Below are 18,168 nucleotides of genomic sequence, written 5' to 3'. Positions count from 1 at the left end.
TCTGGAGCTACATTAACCTTGGATCAAAGAGGGTCCATATGCCTTCCGTGAAGGACAGTCGTGAACTAATGATACGATGATTTGCCAATTTTCACAGTTGATTAGTTAATTTTGTTTTTAAATCACAGTTCTTCACACATTGAAATTTCAGTTGAGCTAAACTTCTATTGATATCTTTGCATTGAAAAAGAACAATATTAAAATCACTCTTTTTTGCCCTTTACCTCCAGGACCTGCTTATTGAACATGCTAGGTGCAGTTGAAATATAATTTATTTGCCGTTTTCCATGGGCATGCAATTTTTTTCAGGAACCCTTTTTCATGTTGGTCATGTTTCAAATTAGTACACCAATAAAAGTTCATACTTCTGCATATGAATTGAAAATTAGTGGGAAACTCCATGTGAAAAGACATTGACAAAAGCCAGTTAATTGCAGATTCCCATTGAAGGCCCGTTTTCTTGGTAATTATGATCCGGTCTGTCAGGGTATAGCCTATGTTTATAATCATAAACTGATCCTTTAATCTGCACAGTAGTCTTTGAAGTAATTAAGAGTCCATTAAACAGTCCTTTGGTTTGATTCTTATGTTTGATTTTTGTTTCTTTTTTTTTAAAAGGCATGTTAATGATAATGCTAAACAAATGCTGTAATCTTTGCTCAGACTTCACGTCACTTAACATTTTGCAAATAAAGTGTTGGTGTACAAGTCTAATTGTATGCAGCTGTGCATGGTATATGTACTCTGCTTTGATATTGAACCCTTGTGCAAGCTAATAACTTGCATTTTCAATCTATGTTCGGGTACCCCTCTTAGTTTCATTTTGAGTTGACAGTTTTCATTGCACGAGTGTTACTCTGCCCCTTGTTCCAGATGTATTTTGCTTAAAATGGGAGTGTGCCTATTACAGAAGGAGCAGCCTCGTTAATTAACTATTTCATTAGGGTGGCGCAGCAGTAGAGTTGCTGTCACACAGCGCCAGAGTCCCAGGTTCAATTTTGACTACGGGTACATGGCTGTACGGAGTTTGTACGTTCTCCCCGTGACTTGCGTGGGTTTTCTCTGAGATCTTCGGTTTCCTCGCACACTCTGGAACCAGATTGCCTCAAAAGCAAACAGAACTTTGGGTCTTGTCCGGAGAATTTTATCCAGCAAAGGAGGTAGCGTACAAAACACTTGTCGCCCACTGTTGGAATATTGCCAGACAATATGGGACCCTCACCAGAAAAATAACATTGACACCCTTGACAAGGTTCAGAGGCGTGCAGTGCAGTTTGTGACGACTACTCAGGACTGTCAAGCATCTCCGATATGTTAAATCGCCTTGGCTGGGAGTCACTGGAGTCAAGATGCACCAAAGCCCACTTATGTACTGTGTACAAAGAGACTCATGGCATCATCCCCAGTAACATATCTCACTTTATTCAATCCAATACCCAGAAATTTACAAGACAGTCCTCAGGTCACTTCATTTATACTAGAATTAGAGCAAACAAAATTAGCTCCCTACAGTCACTATATCCATGGACTATCCCAGAGTGGAACATCCTTCCCGACACCACCACATGTGCATCAACCTTGTCACTCTTCAAGTCACAGCTCGACAACTTGGACATTGATCATCTCACCAAACCTGCCCACATAAAAGACTAAATAACCTTTTTGCAACCAGTACCCACGCGAGCGAAACCTGCACGAAATAGCTCAGCTGTTGCTGGTTGTGCAGTAGAAAACAAAATCAGAAACAGAAACACTCCAACGATGTACAGGTTTGTAGGTTAATTGGCTTGGTATAAATGCAAGTTGTCCTTAGTGTGTGTAGACAGTGTTAATGTGTGGAGATCACTGGTCGGTGTGGACTTGGTGGGCCGAAGAGCCTATTTCCACACTGTATCTCTAAACTAAAAACTAAAATTTCAGTGCACAACAAACATCATCAATATGATTATAACCTGTCAATGTGTTTTTTGTTAGTGATTTGAGGATCGTACGTGAGCACAAGACACTCATTGCCACGCATTAGGCAAGTGGAAGCTCACAGTCACCCTTGTGGACTGAACATTGGAACTTTACACCCAATCTGCACTTGGTTTCTCCCCACGTAGACGAGACCATATCATGAGCAGTGAATATAACACGTTCAATTAGAAATGCCTTTGGATCACTGCTGCACTTGGACTCTATGAGTTTCTGGATGGTGGAAGAGCAGAGTTATAACTGGCAGGTAGTGTGCTTGCTGTGGTTTCCCCAGGGCATCTCCAGCCACTTAACCAGACCATGCACAACATCTCATCCTGTACTCTTTGTTTGTTGGTTCTACCTGAGAGAAGATGATGAGTGTGTGCTTCCTGGATCAATGTGAAAGATCCCATGCACTGCTTCAAGATTTGTCTTTGCTATTTTAAAAAAAATAGTTTTGTAGTCTGCTCATTACACAAGCATGGTAGTGTCAAATGTTGGCTGTTCTGAAGGTGGTAAAGCTGTATTGTGGAGCAGTAACCAGTGTTGACAACTAACACCAGCCTGTACCACTGAACTCCCACTTTGTGATTGCTTGCCGCCTCCGAGCAACCCACCGAGCATCCGCGCGGGCGCGGCGGGAGTATCCCGGGGAGCCGTGCGGGCCCGATCCACCCACCGAACAACCGCGCCGTCACCGACCGGAACGACGACCGATAGGCCTGACTCGCCCCACAGGCCTCCCAGGGGACTGTGGTGAAGCCGGGCAGCGAGGCCTATCTGGGCCAAAGGAGCCTCGACGGCAGCGGGGCTTCGGCGGTGGCGGGAGCGTCGGCGGCAACGGGGTCTCGCGGTCGATGAGCGTGAGGGGGGAGGGGAAGACAATGGGAACCCGGCGTGGGGGCACCGCTGTGAGGGACGGTGGGAGAACAAAGGGGGACCCGGTGTGGGGGAGGGAGGGGGGGCACTCTACTTTAGAATCCTCTGTCCAGGGGATGTCTGTGTTTGTTTGTTTGTTTGTTCATTTGTTCCAGTGAAGGATCTTCGCCCTGAAGCATTAGTTCTATTTCTCTTTCAAAGATGCTGCCTGACCTGCCAAACGATTCCAGCATTTTTTGTGTAATATTCAATCATGTTCATTTTTATTAATTCCCATAACAAAATGCAACATTAACGTGGAACAAATCTAATCACAGTGTGCATACTGATCATTTCAGATTGGTTATTGATCATTCACAGTTGGATAACTGAGGCTGATTACTAAATCGATAGATTCTGTCATCTTATCTCAAGCCACTAACGATGTTTGGAATTTCTGACCACGTGTAGGTGTGGCGCGAGTTTCCTGACCGGCTGGTGGGCTATCCGGGTCGACTTCATTTGTGGGACCACGAGACAAACAAATGGAAATACGAGTCGGAATGGACAAACGAGGTATCCATGGTGTTAACTGGAGCTGCCTTCTACCACAAGGTATGTAGATATTAAAGTCGTACGGGCTTTAAAATCAACACAGTTGTGAACTCACAGAATTGTCCTGAGCTATTATCTACCTCATTAGAGACCCTTGGACTATCATGGATTGGACTTTACTTGACTTTATCTTGCACTGAACGTTATTCGCTTTATCATGTGTACACTGTACACTGTGGACGGCTCGATTGTAATCATGTACTGTCTTTCCACTGATCTATTAGCATGGAACAAAAGCATTTCACTGTACCTCGGTACATGTAACAATAAACTCAACTCAACTCAAACACAACTCAAATCGGCAATTGTTATCTGGAAGTTTTTAAATACCTCATACAATACATTCCTTATTACAGGAATATTATTTGGCTGACAAAGGGTCTCAACCCCAAACATCCCCTATCCATGTTTTCCAGAGATGCTGCTTGACCTGCTGAGTTATTCCAACACTTTGTGTCCTTTTGTGTACTAACCAGCATCGGCAGTTCCTTGTTTCTACTTCCTTAATATAGAAGTTTGATGATAATGATATGAAAAAATAGTCATTATTTTAATTTAATTTTATCCAACCAAGAGGGAAAGACCTGAAATTCAATAAATCATCTGAATTAACTTTGAAGGAATGCAAGAGCCAGTTTGTTCAATAATCTCTGATCCTGTATGACTCCAGGTTCTAATAGAAGTTTTCATCCCTGATACATTTCCAATAATTTTTTTCCTCACTTGTTAAAGTTGTCAACATCAATCCTAAACTACAGGTCCAAAATGGAACACTTTATTTAAACTGAGCTCCAAACAGGTTTAATGAAGATTTGGCCTCCTTTCCTTGCTATTATATGCTATTAATTAAGTAAAGGATCTCGTAGGTTCCCTTTCATGATTTTCCTCATTGGAACTGCCACATTTAAAGTTTAGTCTATGTACGCCTCCAGGCTTCCACTTTTACTCTGTTTTAAAATTCCCATTTAGCACAGAAACTAAATTCATGCAAAAGTTCATGTAATTTAAGTATCTATGTTTCAATAGTCGGCCTCGTGTGATGCATGTATACTTTACCTAAGGTCACTCAGCTGATTTTTACTGGTAGAAATTGTTCCTAAACTGGATGCTTTCATTGTTTATGGTCTCTTCCTTTTACCTGCCCACAATCTCTTGTTACATCTTGGCATATTATCTCTCTCTATTTTTGTCCGTTTTCTTATGGCACTTTGTTTTCTTTTTAATTTCCTTTGCGTTTAAACATGATTCTTTGCATTAATTTTAAGTTGCTAGTTGACAGAATAGTTATTGTTATTTTAAATCCTAACTAATTCAAATCAATCAGCACAAATGTGAACAATCATACAGGCATACCTTCAAGAAGTTACAGGGGAGCAAATTCTTGGTCACTTCATATGGTTAAAATTATTTAAAACTAAAAAGAATTTCAGACATTAATGAGTCACGTTTTAAATTGTATAAAAACATGTTTTTATGTAACGCATTCAATGTCATAAAATATTCCAAAATGAACTTCATCGGAGTACTATGGAACAAAACTTTACATTGGACCATGTAAGAATCCTGGAAAATATGCAACAGGATTGATCAAAGAGTGCGGGTTTTAGGGAATATCTTAGAGCAGATGGGAGTGGGGAGCCAGGAAGCCAGGAAACCAGGTCCAGAACTTAAGGCTTTGGCAGCTAAACGTGGAGAGATACTGAGGCCAAAATCAGAGAATTAAAAGTGCTTTAGGATGAGAGCTACAGAGCCATAGAGCACAGAAACAGGCCCTTCAGCCCAACATCCATGCTGACCAAGTTTCCTGAGCTAGTCCCACTTGCTTGGGCCTGGCCCATATCCCTCCAAACCTTAACTATCTAGGTGTCTTTTAAATATCATAATTATACCCATTTCTACCACTTCCTTTGGCATCTCGTTCTGTATCCACACCAATTTCCGATGAAAACGTTGGCCTTCGGGTCCATTTTGAATCTTTTCTCTTTCATTAAACCTTAAACCTATGCCTTCTACTTCAGACTCCCTCGCCCTGTGGGAAAAGACTGTGGCTATTCTATCCTCTCATAATGTTACATCTGCAAGGTCGTCCCTCAGGCTCCTACACTCCAGGAATAGTGTCCTTGTCTAAGTAACCTCTCCTTGCAACTCAAACTCTCAAGTTCTTGTCCCATTCTCCAAATCATTTTTTGCACCCTTTCCAGTTTAATGATGTGCTTCCTATATGAAAAGGTTGACCGGAGTATTCCAAATGTGACCATGCCAACATCTTGTGCAGCTGTAACATGACATCCCAACTCCTGTACTCAATATGTGTAAGAAGGAACTGCAGATGCTGGTTTAAACCGAAGATAGACACAAAAAGCTGGAGTAACTCAGCTGGACAGGCAGCATCTCTGGAGAGAAGGAATGGGTGACGTTTCGGGTCGAGACCGTTCAGACTAGTTGGGGATAAGGTAAACTACCCGGGCCGATGATGATAAACATGCTAAATGCCACCTTCACCATCTTGTCCTCCTGCATGGCCTCTTTCAAGGAACTATTCATCTGCACTCCTAGATCTCTGTTCTACGTCACCCTCCAGGGCCCTTTCATTTACTGTACAAGTTCTGCCCTGGTTTGTCTTATCAAAATGCGACATCTCGCATTGACCTTAATTAAACCATATGCCATTCCCCAGCCCATGAGTCCAGTTGATCAAGATAACTTTGTTATCTTAAATAAGCTTCTTCACTATCCACAGTACCGCCAAGTTTAGTGTCATCTGCAAACCTATTAACCATGCCACCTGCATTAATATCCAAAGACAAGAAGAGGTTGTAGACCTAAGATGAGGTCGTGTTGCTTGAACTTGAAATGCTTGGGAATTAAAAAATAGAAATAATGATTGCCTTATTAGTTCCTAATGAATTAGACAGTTAAAATTATTAGTCTCTAATGATATTTGTGATCTTCTTTGTCTTAGTACTTTAATTACTTGTACACATACAAGATGCCAGGAGATATTAAAAATTGGGTGGATGAACACATGAATTGTGAGGATATTGCCATGAACTTCCTGGTTGCTAACATGACTGGAAAGGCTCCCATTAAGGTAAGTTTCAGAATTGCCAGAAATGTGCGTGTGAAGAGAAATCATGTAAAGGTGTTAGCTTTGTCTCTCTGTTAAAACTGTGTTAAGTCTAAACTAAATTTAAATCAGAAGCAATATGAATCAAGAAACCCAGAACGTACATTTAAATTGCAGAATTGTTTCGGCATCAAAGGAGGCCACTTGGCCCATCCAATTCATTTTGTTCTCTGTAGAAGATCAGTGCTGCTCGACTGGTCCTTGCACACACTCCCCAGAGCTCTGCAAATTCTTCCCTTTCAGATGGTTTTCCGCTTCCCTTTGGAATGTAACTGTTGTGAGGCAAATGAGAATTCCAATTTACTTAAACTTTATTTAAGCTTTAAGCAACTAATTTCTGTAATACACATCTTCAAAGCGTCTGGAAATTATCGCTGATTGCTCAGGCCTCGCCCGCCCGAGAGTCCCGCACATGCGCACAGTTCATTCTTCCCGCCTATTTATAAGTTGAGACGGTCAGGAGGTTTAGTATGTCTTGATGACCGTCGCAGCACTGGAGCATCAGGAGATAATGGTGTTTCAATAGCTGGTGGTACATATATTGCTTGGTCATATTGTTATTTACATTTTCAATTTTAGAATTACATAGAAGTTTTCATAGGGGATGATGGGAGTGTTGAAGGAAGTTCTCGATTAATATTATCAAGGAGTGATGGAGCTGATGGAGAAGATGGACATGGTGCAAGGTCACAAAGTGAGACAGTTGACTGACGTCCATCCTGATACTTGATAGTTGCATAAGAAGGGTTGACATCAGTCAGTTCAACTTCATCAACAAAGGGCTCATTCTTATTTGATCGGACATATCGACAAAGCAACACAGGCCCAGGGCTAGTCAACCATGATGGCAGAGAAGTACCACTAGAAGAACGCCGTTTGAAGTTAAAGAACCGCTCATGTGGAGTAGTATTGGTAGCGGTTGACAGTAGAGATCTGATGGAGTGTAATGCATCTGGTAGAACACATTCCCACTGCTGATCTGGTATGTCATTTGATTTTAAAGCCAGTTTCACTGCTTTCCAAATGATTCCGTTATACCTCTCAACCTGACCATTTCCAATAGGATGATATGGTGTTGTTTTACTTGTTGCAATTCCTCTATTAGAAAGGTAGTCCTTTAAATCTTTTGACATGAATGAGGTGCCCCTATCAGAATGTATGTAACTTGGAAATCCACAGAATGAAAACAGTTGATCTAAAGATTGGATAACCGTAGCAGCTGACATATTTGGACAAGGATTATGGACGTGTAATGTCGCAGATTCTAATTGTTTCTTTAAAGAAGTAAAGGCACCAATTGCTGTAGAGGCAATTGGGAAAGATTTTGCTCTAGTCAAAGGTTGAATTTTGTCAGAGAAATTTGGTATCCATTTAGCATAAACATGCCAAGAACCCTTTGTAAAGAATTTAATGTAGCTGGAACAGGTATCTCTTGGAGTGGGTCTTTCTGGATCAGGCTTGATCATATCATTTCCAACCCAATAACCAAGAATATTAATTGATGACACTGATATTATTGACTTAGCCTCATTTAATGTTAGATTTTTAGAATGTACAACTTCTAAAAACCGTTGTACATTTCTGTCATGTTCAGCTTGGTCTTTTCCTGCAATAGTTATATTTATCAAGATAAGGGAAAGTATCTTTAAGGTTTTCCTGTTCAACAGGTTTGTCCATCTCTCTCTGAAAAACTGGCACACCATTAGTTACACGTAAAGAAACTCTGCAATAGTGGTATCATTTTCCATTTGCTTAAAAGCAGTGTATTTCTTTTCTGATTCTTTCAAAGGAATTTGGCAGTAAGCACTTTTTAGGTCAAAAGTAGGGAATGCCTTATACTTAGCTAATGTATTGATAATATCTTCTATATGAGGTAATGGATATGCATCAAGCTCCTGAACTAGTTTATAGTTTGAGAGTAATCAATGCAGAGTGTCTTTCTATGTCTCTCCAAGGGGCCTTAACCATGACAACTTGTGCCCTCCAAGGGGAAGAGCTGGGCTCTATGATACCTTCTCGTAAAAGATTAGTTACTTCTGTGTTGATAAAGTTTTTGTTATCTTTACTAAAATGTCTTGATTTTGTAACAATTGGCTTGCACTTAGAGGATAAATTAGTGAATAATGAAGGACATTCAACAGATGCAGCAGAAAAAACACACAATACTGGTGGCTTTGACAATACAAGATCAAGCATAGTTCCTTCATACATTATTTGAAGTGATCTGTGCTGTTTCTGAAAATCCTGACCGAGAATTATATCGCTACACAAGTTTTCCAAAATACCAAGACATACAGATTTATAACTAGTTTTGTTCAGAATAAAGTCTACAATACAAGATCCAATAATTTGAGTATTGAGAGATGTCAGAGCCATCGAGATTTCTCTATTTGAAGGAATTATGGTTAGATTTAGTCGAGACCCAACTTGTTCACTTATAAAACTTTCTGAACTGCCAGAATCAAGTAGTACATTAAGTGTATGGCCATTGATGGATACCGTTGTAGCTGCATGAGACAAGCTCTGAGGAAATGCAGCTATAATTGTACATAAAGAAGGCATATACATGCAGCAGTCACACTTTTAGTAGTTGCTTTGGACTTGCATACTCTAGAATAATGTCCATTCTTGCCACAACTATTACAAGTTGCCTCTCGAGCAGGACATATCTCTCTATTATGAATATTACCCCCGCAAAAGTAACACTTCCTTTTTGGATAAGTATATGCTGCAGCAAGGGCACATTTATCAGTAGAAATTGTTTCAGCTTGCTCCATATTAGTACTTGGGTGAGATTCTTTTGTAGTAGTTGCAGCAGAATACACATTAGACGAGCCATAAGCATCTGAATTTCTCTGAGCCAAGTCTAATGAGTAAGCTTGATTGTAAGCTGACTGTAAATCCAAGGTTTTGTTTTCTAATAGTCTCTGTCGTATTAAAGGCGATGCCAAACCATTGATAAACGAGTCTCGAATAAGTTCCTGTTGATATTGATCAGCTGTAGCTGCTTTGAAGGCAGTCTTTACTAAGTCTTGTAAAAACCCATCAAGTGACTCACCAGGTTTTTGTTTACGAGTAGCAAGGAGGTGTCAATCAAATATTACATTGGGTGTCTTGACGAAGAGTCTGCTTAGTACGTCAATAGCAGAATCATAAGTTGTACATTCCTCCTTGTAATCATATACATCATAAGAGACAGAGCTTATTAATGTCCTGAATTTGTCTGGTGCATTGTCGCCACACTCATCAAAGAAGTTATTTAGTGTACGAAGCCAGTGCTTCCATTCCTTTGCTGCAGTAGGTGAGTTGAGATCCAAATCCAAGCCAAGTCAAGTCAAGTCAAGTCAAATTTATTTGTCACATACACATACTCGATGTGCAGTGAAATGAAAGTGGCAATGCCTGCGGGTTGTGCACAAAAATAATTACAGTTACAATAAATAAAGTTAATAAGTTACTAAACATAGCACCAAAAGTGTCGACAAAAATTTAGTCTCTGGGGTTATCAAAGTTGACAGTCCTGATGGCCTGTGGGAAGAAGCTCCGTCTCATCCTCTCCGTTTTCACAGCGTGACAGCGGAGGCGTTTGCCTGACCGTAGCATCTGGAACAGTCCGTTACTGGGGTGGCAGGGGTCCCTCATGATCTTGCTTGCTCTGGATCTGCACCTCCTGATGTATAGGTCCTGCAGGGGGACGAGTGTAGTTCCCATGGTGCGTTCTGCCGAACGCACTACTCTCTGCAGGGCCATCCTGTCCTGGGCAGAGCTGTTCCCAAACCAGACTGTAATGTTGCCGGACAGGATGCTCTCTACAGCCCCAGAGTAGAAGCAATGAAGGATCCTCAGCGACACTCTGAATTTCCTCAGTTGTCTAAGGTGGTAAAGGCGCTGCTTAGCCTTACCCACCAGTGCGGCAATGTGCGTTGCCCACGTCAGATCCTCTGCGATGCGGACTCCCAAGTATTTGAAACTGCTCACCCTATCCACAATAGACCCATTTATCTCCAGTGGCGTGTACGTCCTTGGATGTTTAGCCCTTCTGAAGTCCACAATCAGCTCCTTTGTTTTAGTGACATTCAAGAGGAGGCTATTGTCCTGACACCAGAGTGCCAGATCAGCCACCTCCTCCCGGTAGGCCTTCTCATCGTTGTTGGAGATCCGGCCCACCACCACAGTGTCATCAGCAAACTTGATGATGGAGTTTGAGCTGAACCTGGCCCTACAGTCATGTGTGTACAGGGAGTACAATAGGGGGCTAAGGACGCAGCCCTGGGGGGATCCTATGTTCAGGGTGAGGGAGCTAGATGTGTGTTCCCCCATCCTGACCACTTGGGGCCTGGCAGTGAGAAAGTCCAGGACCCAGGCACACAGAGGGGTGCTAAGCCCCAGTTCCAGCAGCTTCTCAACCAGTCTGCTGGGGACTATTGTGTTGAATGCTGAACTAAAGTCAATGAACAGCATCCTCACATAGCCCCCCTGGCTGTCCAGATGAGAGAGAGCGGTGTGTAGAACCTGGGAGACCGCATCATCCGTGGACCTGTTCGGACGGTATGCGAACTGTAGTGGGTCCATGTTGCGAGGAAGGAGGGCGCAGATGTGCTTCTTGACTAGCCTCTCCAAGCATTTCATGACAACCGAGGTGAGGGCCACCGGTCGGTAGTCAATGGTTTCAATAGTTTCTCCATCTCGATGTCACACTGCTTAACTTCTGAGATTGAGTTACTTAAATTGTCATGAGGCAAATGAGAATTCCAATTTATTTAAACTTTATTTAAGCTTTAAGCAACTCATTTCTGTAATACACATTTTCAAAGCGTCTGGAAATTATTGCTGATTTCGCAGGCCTCGCCCGCCCGAGAGTCCCGCACATGCGCACACTTCAGTAACCTTTGGATCTGTCTCCACGCTTCCTCTGCCAGTACATTCCACTTGCTGAGGTGGAAAATAAAATCCCTTGTATCACTTTTGGTTCTTTTGCCAATTGCCTTGTGTTTTATGTTTCCTATCATTAAAAGCTTTCAAACCTCAATTTTTATAGACATTAATATTGTTTGTTAGAAACAGCCGTGAGAAGGCACTTGCTTTGTGAAGTTGATCTAAAGGGCCTTGTGGAGATGATAAATCCACATGGGCACTTTAAACGTTGTCACCTTCAGAATCTCTAAATATTCGTAAAATCTGTCAGTCAACTTAATGAGAAAACAGGCATAGGTTAATATGGCTATATCAAAGAAGGGGAAGCAACATTTCATCACCTTATGATTGTACAGACAACCGGTGCTTGTATAAGGCACCTGGAAGTGTGAAAGCGATCATTAAGTGGATTTTAAATGGGTTGTCATCACACACTTTCAATGAATGTGAAACCATTCTAGTAATTTTATTGATCTCATGTGAATTGAAATATGCCGTGGTGAGCCAGATGGAACTGGAGCAAACTGTTCTGAGAGGATGGTGCTCTTGTGTTACACTGCAGGCGTGCTTGAACATCAAACTGGATTAAAGACGCCATTAATATTGTTGGAATTATTGTGACATGCAGGTAACCCCACGTAAAAAGTTCAAGTGCCCGGAGTGCACGGCAATTGATGGACTGTCTCTGGACCAGACCCATATGGTGGAACGGTAAGCACTCCATTCCTTGCATGTATTTAACAGCTTGAGGCTGCCATTTCACAAGTGCCCAAGAAAAACATGCATGACTGCTTCCAGATTTACAGCCCTCTCGGAAAATGCTCGTCATTGCGTTCCCCAGCAGTGAAAACTCTGCCCAGGTTTACTTAAATCAGTGATTTGGGAGCCGTTTAAACTTCTTCCTCTTTGAATACAATGGGATAAGAGTGTTTAATTGCCCAATGTACCGAAACAGAACAATGGAATTCTTACTTGCAATGGGGTCCAAAGCTTCGAAATTATGTTCATTATTTAGATAAATAGCTCTATCGGAAAAAGTCAGCATATCAAAAGATGGAGAACCCACATGAATTTCTGAATTTATTTTGTATAAGGGCAGGTCCCTTCCAATCTGTGCATGGCTGGGTCAGGCATAGCGATTAAACTAGTTTTTATATTCTAATAAAATAATTAAGGAACTCAAATGCATTAATTCATTTGAAAGTTAGTGAGCGTTTGCTTTTTCAGCGAATCATCAAAGCTTTGGTATTGCTTTGTTTTTCTCTTTGGCTTTTAAAAGCATTGCCGTAAAGAAGTTAAGAAAATTTTCCAATTTTATTGCGTACATTTGTCAGCTTTTTAATGACGTCTGATTGTGAAGATGTTGTTCTGCCAGTGTTTTAGTACACATCATTATTGGCTTATTTAACACCATGGGAATGTAATTACAGGTCAGAATGCATCAATAAATTTGCGTCAGTGTTTGGGATCATGCCACTAAAAGTGGTGGAGCACCGTGCTGACCCTGTCTTGTACAAGGATGACTTCCCAGAGAAGTTGAAGAGTTTCCCCAACATTGGTAGTTTATAAAATACTGATCGTCAAAACCTTGGCCACTTCACTACACATCAAGATGTTTCAATAAGGTTTGACTGCTGTATGTTTTAACACCAGTTGATCAGGAATTCAAAGTCATCTCCTGCTATAATGGAAACACAAGGAACTGCAGATGCTGGTTTATAAAAAGTGCTGGAGTAATCCAGCGAATCTGGCAGCATCTCTGAAGAACATAGAGAGGCAATATTTCAGGTCGGAACCCTTCTTCAGTCTGAAGAAGGGTCCTGACTTGAAACATCGGCGATCCATGTTCTCCAGAAATGCTGCCTGACCCGCTGAGTTACTCCAGCACTTTGTGTCTTTCTTTTCCTGCTGTTATGTTGTTTACAAACTTAAGATATGTAAATGCAGGTCAATAATTTGACGTATTTTTAAAATGTTGGATGTCAACGAATTTATAATAGTTTTACATGACAAGATTCTGTTTTATAATTTAAAATATATTGTATAATTTAATGACTATCAAAGAACAAAACTCAAGATTCCTTGCAGTACATTTCAATTGTGCTTTAGTTCTTTCGTTATTACAACACAATATTGCTGGTTTAGGCATTACAAAGATTTGTAGACTGTTTTCAAACTGCCTTATGTAGGACCATGCACTGACAATATCATTGTTAACTTTATTGCAGGCATAACACTAGACCCTGGATCAGTCCATGATTAGTTGTTCCCATTGTAATACTGCCAATGAGGTTGCGTAAATAGAAACATGACATCATGCTAGGTTGACGATATTCAACGTTATATCTGGAAGAGCCCCATGCAGTCTGTATTTAATAATATACAACCCATCGTGCAATAATGAGCTAATCTTGTCAAGCGTGACAGGGTCTGGAATGGCTGGCAATGGGGATGTGTGATGTACTGAGCCAACAAGAATTACTTCCCACAGAGGCTGAGTTTTCCCAATCTTTCTGGTTCCTAGGGGGTATTGGGTGAACAGAGAGAACGAGAGTAAAGTATTCTTAAGAAGGGCACTCAAGTAAACTTGGGTTCTTTCCTAAATCACTATTCGGAAAACCTTGAAGATAGACCCAAAAAGCTGGAGTAACTCAGGCAGTAACTGGGTCAGGCAGCATCTCTGGAGAAAAGGAATAGGTTACGTTTCGGGTTGAGACCCTTCTTCAGACTGAGAGTCGGGGAGAGGGAACCGAAAGATATAAAAAGGTACATAGAATAAATTAATGAAAGATATGCACCAACAGATCAAAGCCAGCAACGATGATCAAGGAAGGGTGCAGACCTTGTTGGAATATCCAGGCGTTTATTCTTTAATTGAAGAGTATGATTGATGCTTCCACCCCACTAAAACAAGCCTGATATCTTCCGTGTGTTTATATGAGTTGATGAGTAAGAGCTGCTAGCACCTCCTAGTCAAATACCTGTGTGAATCATTGCTTTGAGGTGAAGACCAACATCATGGGAAACATTAAAAACTAGTTTCATTGAGTAATAAGATAGTAAAGGTACACTGATAGATAACAATACCTGTACCAAAACCTTGGGATTCTATAAGTAATCATATGAATCATATGACTGATTCCCAGCCAAATGCAAAGGGTTAGGAATTGACAGGAGCTCTCGGAACCCTGCGTTCTGCATCTCCCCGGATACTGGTGTTGGTAAGTTGGGTGGTCTTGAAGTTGGCCATGCAACAGTTGCATGAGATCACTGCTGAGGGAGGCTAGTGGAGCACACAAGAGTCTGATACAAGAACTCATGATTTCTATTTCCTTCTAACCCTTCATCAAATGAGGGATTTAGCAGCTTCAAGCGTACCATGGATTTATCTGCTGCAATCGTATCTTCCTGAGATAACACACACCTAGCTGCTTTCAACTGCTGTAGCTTTTGGCACATTTGTTAAAATTGCTGTTTCCTTCCAAATGGCTGCTTGTCGAACAACAGTCTGGTTATAATTTTTAAAAATTGATGCCAGTTATAGATATTGATAGAAACCAAGAATGTTCATGATTTGCAAAGCCATTTATACCAAAATATTTTCCAACAGCTGCTTGATTCAATTTTAACACTACACAATCCAGCTATTAATTATTTAATCCCACTGATTCCTACTGCCATAGTGCCTAAACTCTGATTCTGCTATTAAGGCATGGGTTTTATTATTTTGTTCATTGGTTACCATGTACCTTTAAGGCAGAATGTATTCCTGTTAAAAGTTAGGATAATAGCGGTCTGGTGGTGATGAATTAAAAGCAAAGAGCAAATCTACTGATACTTGCATTGTAGGGATCCAGTTGATATTTTACACACTGGCTGTGTGAATGTCATTCTTTGATGCCAATGCTATCCCACTATCAGACTAGCATTAGGTGGCTGCATAATCAGTTTATTAGGAATATGTTACTTAACAATGCACGAGGGAATAGAGCTACCTGGTAAACTTTACCTGGGAATTTTGAAACATTTTTGCTAAACTTTAAGCATTTATGTCCTTTGCAGTAGGAAAAATTATTCGTGTTTAGAATCAGATTCCTTAAACATACGTCAACGTACTTAAAAATACATGAATTATTTTTGAGCCGGTGACATACAGGCAAACGCAGCTGCCATTTTGCACTAGTTCACTCCCATGTGTTTTAGGTGTCACTAGTTATAGGTGAAATGTTGGCTAGGAGATGCAAATATTTACAAGATTGCTGACATTGTTTACAGGCTTTGTGATTACAAAACTAATTCCATTTGTAGGAATTAATCCCAGAATGTTAGCGAAAAGGGCCTTTCACCATACCAAATGTACAATGTTAGAATCTGTTTTTAATGTATTTTGTTTCTCTGCTGTATGTTTCACTGCAATCATGTTGTAAACCAATCAATATTTCTTCCACTGAAGCCTATTAAATAACCTCAGCAGTTTTTCAATTAAATCTTGTGTAACATCTTGCATTTCATGCTGTGGTTAAATTCATACAGACTAAGAAGTTATGTTTGTAGACATGACAAGGATGGCACAGTGGCACAGCTGCTACAGCTTCTGCCTCAGTGGCAGAGACACGGGTTCGGTCCTGACCTCGACTGCTGCCCGTGTGGAGCTTGCATCTTCTCCTGTGATCACGTCGGATTCCTCCGGGTGCTCCGGTTTCCTCCCACATCCCAAAGACGTGCGGGTTAGTAGGTTAATTGGCTTCTGTAACTTGCCCCAAGTGTATAGGGAATGGATGAGAAGGTTAAGTAGCACAGAACTGGTGATCAATGGTTGACATGGACTCAGTTAGTTAGTTTTAATTTATTGTCATGTGTACCGAAGTACAGTGATAATAGTTAATGTACCCCAATGAACCAGCAGGTTACCAACTAATGTACCATCAGTGGCCGAAATGTGTCGGAAGGAACTGCAGATGCTGGTTTACAACGAAGAGAGAGACAAAATGCTGGAGTAACTCAGCGGGACAGGCAGCATCTCTGGAGAGAAGGAATGGGTGGCGTTTCGGGTCGAGACCCTTGTTCCTCGACCTGAAACGCCACCCATTCCTTCTAACCAGAGACGCTACCTATCCCGCTGTACCACAAGTGGCTGCAGTTTTAATTCCTACTTTGTGTTAGATGAGCTGATTCTGAGCCCCCATCATGTTGGGCATCACATGGAGCCAGGCAGGAAAAGGGAACATCAGCTGGAGTTCGCATTCCTAATGATTTCTGCTGGAAAGATTGTTTGTAGAAGTTGCAGTGAAGCGTAACTTGGTTGGATGGTCTCCTGGCCCTTGTCCAAAGCTAAACATGAAGAGTTAATAGTTGGCCCTTGTTTTGGAAGCTTGTTGGCACAACTGTGATTTGACATCTTAGGGTTAGAGAGAAATTTAAAGTTTGAGGATTATGTATTAATGAAAAAAATCCCAAATTTTGAACTAGCATGGAATCTAGCTACCCTATTAAAAACAGATGACTGAACCTTTGCAGTAAAATACACGGAGCACATTAGCTACAGCCTGAAGCTTTTTAAACGCCACGAGGGTTAAAGATATAGTCTACCCCAGAAATGCTCTGTGTGAATGATGCATTTTTGAAATTCACGGTGCAAGGATTGGGACCACATCTTCGGGCATTGAAGCACTGACCCGAAGAAATAAATGATAATTATAACTGCTGATATTTGTTTAGAAAAAAAACATGGAAAATGCTTTTGGATCGGGCAATGGAGGGAGAAAATTATGGTGGGGGAAAATGGTAGGCTTTTGTTAATTTAGGGAACTAAAATTGGTCCAATGACTCTTCTCATCTGATCTAATTTACAAAGAATTAATTTAATCCCATGTTCAAATGGAAATACTGATGATGTTGGCAGTGTGGAATGTACAACTGGACCTGCCAGAAATGACAAACTTGCAGCTGAGATGTGTCACAAAGACAAAAAAAACTTCAACCGACGTCCATTTCTGGTTCAATGCAAAGAATTAGACTGTAATCAAGTGATTTGTTAGCTATTCACACACATCAGATTGTATATTGACTGAGTTTCCTTTGAAACTGAATGCACGTATCAAATATGTGGACTCCGAAAATTATACATCAGATCTTCCACATAGTGTAGCGATCACACATTGATATCATTCGGATTTTTTCTGCAGTTAGTGAAGTCATAAATGGCTATGTTTATTTCCAACATGGGCCCCTTTTGATTGAGTTTGTATTTTCGTGTTTATTTTGCCAATTGTCATTTATACTTTGTTACTTGTGATTAGCGCTTGTCTGTAAAATATAAATCACTGGTGTCTATCTCATGCACCGAACTGTCTGATGTTGGGCCTTTAGGTAAACAGCTGTGAGTCGTTTAAATAAATTAATTTGCTCTTGCCGTTCAGTCATTGTTAGTTGTGTGTGAGAATGCAGCAGCAAATGGATGCATTTAACATAATTACAAGGCTATAAATCTGACCTAATGTCTTTTCTCTTACTCATTGGTGGGGTGTGTGCAGCATTTATTGCCCATCTCTAATTACCTGAGGCAATGGGGGAGCTACCGTTAGAAGGAGCAGTGGTAATGTGGTGAAAGTGCTCTTGTATCATAGTGCAAGGAAATCAGGAGATGCAGGCAATTGGCCAAAGGACAACGATGGAGCATCAGAGTAATTCATTGG

The 18,168-nt window shown here is 41.0% G+C and overlaps 1 protein-coding gene across 6 annotated transcripts in view; it reads left to right on the top strand.

Annotated features, from left to right (window-relative positions):
- ext2 (exostosin glycosyltransferase 2) overlaps window positions 1–16,507 on the top strand; it is a 188,895-nt gene extending 172,388 nt beyond the window's left edge. For all 6 annotated transcript variants that reach the window (XM_078415478.1, XM_078415475.1, XM_078415476.1 and 3 more), the window contains 4 exons: window positions 3,289–3,432; window positions 6,395–6,523; window positions 12,102–12,184; window positions 12,904–16,507. In XM_078415478.1, coding sequence (XP_078271604.1) covers window positions 3,289–3,432; window positions 6,395–6,523; window positions 12,102–12,184; window positions 12,904–13,042 — 495 coding nt within the window. In that variant the 3' untranslated portion in view covers window positions 13,043–16,507. The remainder of the gene's footprint in view (window positions 1–3,288; window positions 3,433–6,394; window positions 6,524–12,101; window positions 12,185–12,903) is intronic.
- Window positions 16,508–18,168: the final 1,661 nt, after the last annotated feature.

Source organism: Rhinoraja longicauda, chromosome 18 (assembly GCF_053455715.1).
Source record: "Rhinoraja longicauda isolate Sanriku21f chromosome 18, sRhiLon1.1, whole genome shotgun sequence".
Taxonomy (NCBI): domain Eukaryota; kingdom Metazoa; phylum Chordata; class Chondrichthyes; order Rajiformes; family Arhynchobatidae; genus Rhinoraja; species Rhinoraja longicauda.
This window is presented reverse-complemented; position numbering and strand designations above follow the sequence as displayed.